This window comes from Populus alba, chromosome 1, assembly GCF_005239225.2.
Source record: "Populus alba chromosome 1, ASM523922v2, whole genome shotgun sequence".
Lineage (NCBI taxonomy): Eukaryota > Viridiplantae > Streptophyta > Magnoliopsida > Malpighiales > Salicaceae > Populus > Populus alba.
Window position 1 is genome coordinate 40,059,036 of NC_133284.1, and position 6,924 is coordinate 40,065,959.

Consider the following 6,924-nt stretch of genomic DNA (forward strand, 5'->3'; position numbering starts at 1 on the left):
CTTTGTTCTGCAAACCCCTACGGTGCTGCAGCTTTGTTCTGCAAAATCAAAAACATGTTAAACAGAAATTAGATTAGACCCATTATAGAAATTAGATTTTGAGAAACATGTTAAACAAAATTGACAAGGGATAACACACAATACTTACTGGTATCTCGCTTGTGGACCTTTCCCAGCACGAATCTCTTGGTTTTTTTTTCTGCAATTGTAACAATGGAGGGACAGATAGGTGAAGGTTTGTGTTTGAATGGACAGAGGGGAAGAAGCTTGCTCTGGCGTTGGTGGTTTTAGGGCAAAATAGAAACGGGGTTGTAACAAGAGAAGAGAGAGGAGAACAGTTTGGGGAAGGAAATTGGGGTTTTTAGTTCATCAATGCAACATTAATCTGCAACCGTAACAGAAAAATTTATAGAGGTTGAGGACCGTAATTCGTGGTTGCTGTGAAAGTTTGGTGGTGAGAGAAAGGTGAAACACATGAAGGAACTGTATAGGGAAGGTTGAACCTAGGTGTTTAAATCAATGGTAACATTGATCTACAACAACCTTCAGAACAATTTTGGGTTTTTGTTGTGACCGTTAGGAAATTGGGTTAATGTTCTCTGTGAGAACAGTTGGGAAAGTTATTGCAAATTGTCGGTGATAAGAGAAAAGAGAAACGCATGAAAAGCTAAAGATAATTGCTTTTCACTTTTTGCAATTGAACCCCAATTTGTAATGGGACCCACGTAAAAATAAATTGTGGTTCGTGGTTAAACAAACATGTGTTTCATTGCTTTTTTTAAAACCTCAGCCGCACCAGCATAGCCAAACACCATCTAGGATAATTTTCTCATAATAAAATTATATCTCCTGTAAATTTGAAAGTACATAGTCATGAATTAAATAATTCTATTTAATTATTTGGATTAAATAATTTAATTTAAATTATTATTTAAACATCATGAAGTGAGCATATTATACCTATATTCAATTAATTAATTCTACTTAATTCAAGAATAAAATTTCTTTAAAAAAAATTAACTCGAGATGACTCAATTAAATAAAAAAGAAGGATAAAAAGGACAAAAATAAGGATAAAAAGGACTTAGAAAGCAGATAAAAAAATAAAGCTCAATATCTAATTAAATAAATATTAAGGATAAAATTGAAAAAAAGTATTAGCTTCAAAAAATAATTAAAATAACAAGCAAACCCGAGTGAATTTTTTAAAGCTGATTTAATCTCTCAAACTTTCAACTCGTGAAATTCTAGACATGGACTTAACCAAAAAGTTTAAATCCAAATGATTTTAATGTTAAAGAATAAAATCATAAGAAAAAATATAAATTTTAAAAAATCCTCCAAAGCAAAAAAAAAAAAAAATCAAAATCAAAAGAATGAAGATAAAATCGTAAAAAAAATCAATTCTAAAAATTATTTCAAATTAGATAAATAACAATTAAAAGAATGGTCACCAAAGTTGACAAATGAAAAAAAAAACGAGGATGAAATTAAAAAACAATTCCAATATCATAAATTATTCCAAATAAAACAAATAGTAGTCAAAAGAACATGGTTTAAATCAAAAGGAAGGAAAAACTTGAAGGGCTTATTTGAAAAAATAAAGGGTAAGGGGAAAGAATCGAGTAGGAGAGAGAAAAGAATGCAAAAAAAAAAGTGGTTGCTAGTGCCAAACCGGAGGTCAAAATGCATGCACACGATACCAATCCATGGAGGGACAATCAAGACAAATCAAATATTGACCTAGAACCATATTTTTGACAACCAGAATCAGTCACACATGTCGTTTGAAAATAGTTGATGTTATCCAAGCAACACCAAAAGATCCGTTAGAAGTTCCAGTTGGTCCAATGACAAGACTTAGAGCTAAGAGATTCAAAAATACTTTCGATAGACTTTTTCAATACACATGAGCTAAGGTAAACTTCAAGAAGATATTAAATAGGAAAGTACAAGCCTTGATTAATTTAATTCATGCTCGAGAAGGGCTTGCAAGTGAGCATTCAAATATTACAAAAAAATTAGAATAAGAAGATTCAAATCTACCAGTTTTGACTTTTTTCTATTTTTTTTTATCATATGTGGATCTATATAAGGAATCGTAATACTATTCTAGTTGCATTAGAAAGTTGCCATCCATACCTTTTTAATGATATATGGGACGCCTTCTAATTCATTAAGATGAAAGAGAACCATGCACTTGAAGTTGAGCTTCAATAATACTAGCAAATTATGAAAAAAAAATAACTTTAGTCTTATTTAAATTAGTTGAGCTATTGTTTTATTTATCATTTAGTTATTATTAGGCTTTTTAGAGATATTAAACCTTTATTTAAATTTGGATTCTTTGAATTATTATTGATATTTATTAGATTTATCTATATTCATTAGATATGTCTTATTATACTTATGATTCTTTTTCTTCCGTAGAAACTTTTTAAAAGAAGACTTTTTAATAAAACAAAAATTGACATCCTTATTATTTTGTGTGGTTAAATGATTCTCATATGAAGTTTTTTTTTTTTATTGAATTTACAAACTCTTTGAATGATTGATCAACTTTGTTATGATTTTATACTACTCGTTCGCATCTCTTTATAGATGTAGAGTAAGAGTGATCATTTATAACTTTGTTTCTCCAAGACAGGTTCTTATTAAGTCAAGTTGCAAAGCATTGAAATATGATTTTAGTATATCTTGAAAGTTGTTCATATAAACGGTAAAGTTACTGGCAACTACAAGATACATGCCATCTTTTTTTTATAAATATTTTTATATTTATTAAAATATCAAATTGCTCCTAACCAAACCCGGTAATAACAAAAACAAATCAATAATATAATGACAAAAATATCCTCACACCTAAAGTATTAAAATTTGAACTTTAAGAATAATTAGATCTCTTCATTGCACTCCAAAAAAATAAAAAAATAAATATATATATATATATATATATATATATAAAAACCACAAAAACTTCCGTCATCACCAATTAAAGGTTATTTAGTTAAAGGTAAATCTATTAATTTATTGTGCAATTATATATAAAATCACAAAAAACCCTTACGTAAAGACCTTATAATTTAAATTATTTTACTATGCAAAGAGAAATCACAATGCCTGTCTTAACCTCAATGAATTCTAAAATGCTCACATGGTCCTTATGCAATAACAATTTTACCCTTTATGCTTTTTTTTTAGGGCAAGATAGTAAAAACATTGTTCCCAATGCATTGTATCCAGGGGAACATTGTTTTAACCACCCCATTCAGTTTTTCTTTTTTCTGGTCAGCCTCAATCTACACTGTTGCATTTTACAACAGATGCCAGGAGTGCAGGATTTGCAATTCTATATCTTGAAATTCTTAACAAGACAACAGATGAGAGATAGTTGTATTAACATTCTACAAGGGTACAAGAAGCTATTAGGGTTGAAAATATATACAGATAGCAGAAGCTTCATCGAGAAACTGGACAAGAAGCCTACGGTTAATTACAATGTGAAGCAATGTTACTTAGCCTTGTTTGTTTCCCGGAAAGTAGTTTCCGGGAAACCATTTTCCAAACTTTCCTGTGTTTGTTTGTCATTAGGAAAGTTGGTCAACGGAAAACAATTTCCGGTCAGCGGAAAACACTTTCTAGTCAACGGAAAACACTTTCCAGTCAATTTTAGTCAAAAAAAAAAAATTGACTTGGTTTTCAGGAAAGTGTTTTCCTTTTAGCTGTGTTTGTTTTCCGGAAAGTGGTTTTCGGAAAAGCACTTTCCAAACTTTCTTGTGTTTGTTTGCCAGTAGGAAAGTTGGTCAATGGAAAACACTTTCCAGTAAAAGGAAAATTTGGCTTGGTTTTCAGGAAAGTGTTTTCCTGAAAAATTTGAGGGGAAAACACTTTCCGGAAGTTGTGAAAAATTTAGAAATGTCATTATTTGCTGATTATATCAAATTTGATCCTCAAATTTTGATTACTATATATTTTTGTTTTGAATATTTATTTTCAATTTCATCTCTTAAAATTTTATTTTTATATTAACTTTGGTCCTTATTTTTATAATTGCTATTTGCTTTTTTCTTATCATTTTTTATTGAAATTTTTTATTTATCAAATTTGATCCTCATTCTTTTTATTGTTACTTATTTTAATTTAATAATTTATGAAATGTTGATTATTATTATTTAATTTCTTCATTTTTCATTTTTTTTTAATTTTTTAGATTTGATCCTATTATTTGATTATTAATTTGAGATAATTTATGAAATTATATATTTTTTTTCAATTTCATTATCATTCAACTTTTTAATTTGTAAGATTTGTTCCTCATTATTTTAATAAACTTGAAAAAAATAAAATATTAAGTTAAGCTCATTGTCCATGACATAACCAAACACTGGAAAGTGTTTTTCCAGTTCATTTTGTTCCATAACACTACCAAACATCTACTTCCGGAATTCACTTTCCAGGAAATTCTACTTTCCCCGGAATTCACTTTCCAAAAGGAATTCACTTTCCTGCAAACAAACGGAGCCTTAATCTAATAGAAAAGAGTTGTATTAACATGCTACAAGCATCAGAATGAGAAACCAATTCAGACTTTCATACTAGTACATGACTCATTGGCTTCAGTTTCTTGGGTCAGTCACTCGTCCAAAACCCACCTGAGCTTGCTTTCTTCACCTGATCCTCTTCGCTTTGGCCAACAGAGTCAAGATCACTGTTGAGGCCTTTTAAGCGCAAATCCAAATCCAAATCCAAATGTTTCATGTTTGAATCCTGCAGGGGAAACAGATTCCTGCTTAATACCAATATTAAAGAGATAATTCAACAAATTGAAACCTAGACATCCATGAAAACAAAACTTCCATCTGCTAGAATGGAAACAACTAAGAAAATTCATTCTCATTGCCATTGGAAGACATGCATTCTGGGAACCCATTGAGAGTTTGCCAACCTAAATTTGAGGCGGTGATCAAGTTTTTGACAACTTTATACCATGAATTCTGTTGCGTTTAGCAACAAATATAATGGTCAAACTTTAAAAATAATTTTCCCTCAATAAGTCTTGGAAAGGTTGACCATTTGCCTGACGAAAAAAGAATCAAAGGTTTGAATATCCAAATACATGAGCAAATAAAATAAAACAATTATAGGTTCAGTTATAAGTGCAAGAGTTTCATGTAAAATTAGATAGTCACGACCAAATAGGTTGCCACCAGTTATTGTGCCCAACCAAAGAACCTATGTAACTCTTAATAAGAGATGTCACACTGCAGATGCCATACCAATTCTTACTGACCAATAAAGAAATGGTAGAAAAAACCTGTTTACTCATTTCACCAAAGCTAATATCATTCATTTCGCTGCCATGAATCAGAACTCTTTTTGAAAGAACAGATGTCACGCTACGGATGCCAAACCCTGAATGCATGACCATAAGACTTTTAACAGGCATCTGAAATTTCTTCAAGTAGTTCATTTGGAGAGTGGAATTCTCATATCATGATAAAATTTTGAACTAACATCTCAAGTCCTCAAAAAAAGAAAATAAAAAAGGGGTATGAGATTGCCTTTTGATCTTCTACTTGCATAGACAGAATCCTAAAACCATTTTACTTTCACAAGCTTAAGGCATTCAGATGAGGTGATCTGTCTGCCTCAAAAAATTCCAAGAAAAACGGGGTCAAGCAGGATGATATCGTCTCAACTCACTTCCCTCAACTTCTCCACAAAATAGCAAGAGCAAAGCATCTCTTATTTAAAACTACTAAGAACTCTTAGCATCAAAATGTGGGGAATAAAGGGGTACACGAAAAGTAATCATTAAAAAAAAGAGCTATATAATTCGCGGTAAAAAGTGTTGTAAGAGGGTGAGACCTGAGTTTCACTCTTGAAACCATCTCCAATATTTTGTCTATCATCCTTAGAAGTTAGCCACCCTACCAACTGCTTCTCAACTTCTTGTTCAACCTTCTTTTCTACCTTGCTACGTTCCTCCAGTACAGCAATCTACAACATAAGAAAATACTAAATAAAAATAAAATAACAGTTTTCTAACTTAATTCCATATCTTCTACAAAGTAATTAGCAGAACCAAAATAGCAAGCAAGTGAAAAACAAGAAACAAAATTCACTAACAAAAATTCATGCCAGGTTGTGTTTTACTTACTGGGGTGTAACGGAATTTGCGTTTAGGTGGATCCTCGGAGGGGGAGGTGGCGGCGGCGGCAGCAGAGGGGGGTAGTGGAGTCCACCGACAGAGGAGGAGGCGAGAGCCGTTGTTGTTGTTGCTGTTGCCGTTGGAGTGGCTGTTGTTGCGGTAATTGAGGGTGGGAGAAGGGGACACGTGGACCCATTTCCTCTTCCACTTCCTGACGGGACCATTAAGAACAGTGGCCGTCGCTGATGGGCCGTACCGAGACGAAGACCGGCCCAACCGAGATCCCACTCCCTCCATTTTTCTCACTCCAAAATCTCGGCTTTGTAATTCAAGAATCGCCGGTTTTTTTGGGTAAAAGATGTAATTCAGCAGACCTGAGGATGATACGTGAGGACTCCTCGCTGGGAGTTGAGGCTTCAGAGCGTTACTTAAAGGAGGGGTTCGGGAGCCAACGGTGTCGTTCTCATATTGAATTGAAAACGAAACTAAGGCTACGTTTGTTTACGGTAATTAACTTGTTTCTGATATTTGAGAGGTAACCAGGTAGGGTACCCGTGCTAGCTGCATTTTAAGTTAATTTTTAATATAAAAGAATAAGGTATTATCAGCATTGGAATTTGTTTCTTAAGTATCATAAAATCTTTTTATTGAAAATTTTAAAAAACAATATCTAAATAAAATAAATTAACTGAAAAAAAATCGTAAAAAGAATGGTTAAAAGAGATGAAATATTAAGTTGATTTTCCTTTCAAGTTGTAAAAAATACACATGCA

General features: G+C 32.1%; 1 protein-coding gene across 2 annotated transcripts; it reads right to left on the reverse strand.

Annotated features, from left to right (window-relative positions):
• Nucleotides 1–3,362: 3,362 nt before the first annotated feature.
• On the reverse strand, nucleotides 3,363–6,618 carry LOC118056839 (uncharacterized). 2 transcript variants are annotated; one of them, XM_035069218.2, is made up of 4 exons: nucleotides 6,161–6,610; nucleotides 5,869–6,000; nucleotides 4,523–4,767; nucleotides 3,363–3,514 (listed from the first exon to the last, which is right to left on the reverse strand). In XM_035069218.2, exons 1-3 carry the CDS (start codon nucleotides 6,446–6,448, stop codon nucleotides 4,630–4,632), a joined length of 558 nt encoding a protein of 185 aa, XP_034925109.1. In that variant the 5' UTR covers nucleotides 6,449–6,610; the 3' UTR covers nucleotides 3,363–3,514; nucleotides 4,523–4,629. The 2 variants fall into 2 exon arrangements, with proteins under 2 accessions (XP_034925109.1, XP_073266718.1); XM_073410617.1 differs by lacking the exons at nucleotides 3,363–3,514; nucleotides 4,523–4,767 and adding an exon at nucleotides 4,781–5,077 and having other exon boundaries at nucleotides 6,161–6,618.
• Between the last annotated feature and the right edge of the window lie 306 nt (nucleotides 6,619–6,924).

Coding starts and splice junctions, on each gene's coding strand:
- LOC118056839 (XM_035069218.2), bottom strand. CDS start 6,448: ATGGAGGGAGTGGGATCTCGGTTGGGCCGGTCTTCGTCTCGGTACGGC. Junction 6,001..6,160: donor GCAAATTCCGTTACACCCCA/GTAAGTAAAACA, acceptor CTTATGTTGTAG/ATTGCTGTACTGGAGGAACG. Junction 4,768..5,868: donor GTTTCAAGAGTGAAACTCAG/GTCTCACCCTCT, acceptor TTTCCCCTGCAG/GATTCAAACATGAAACATTT.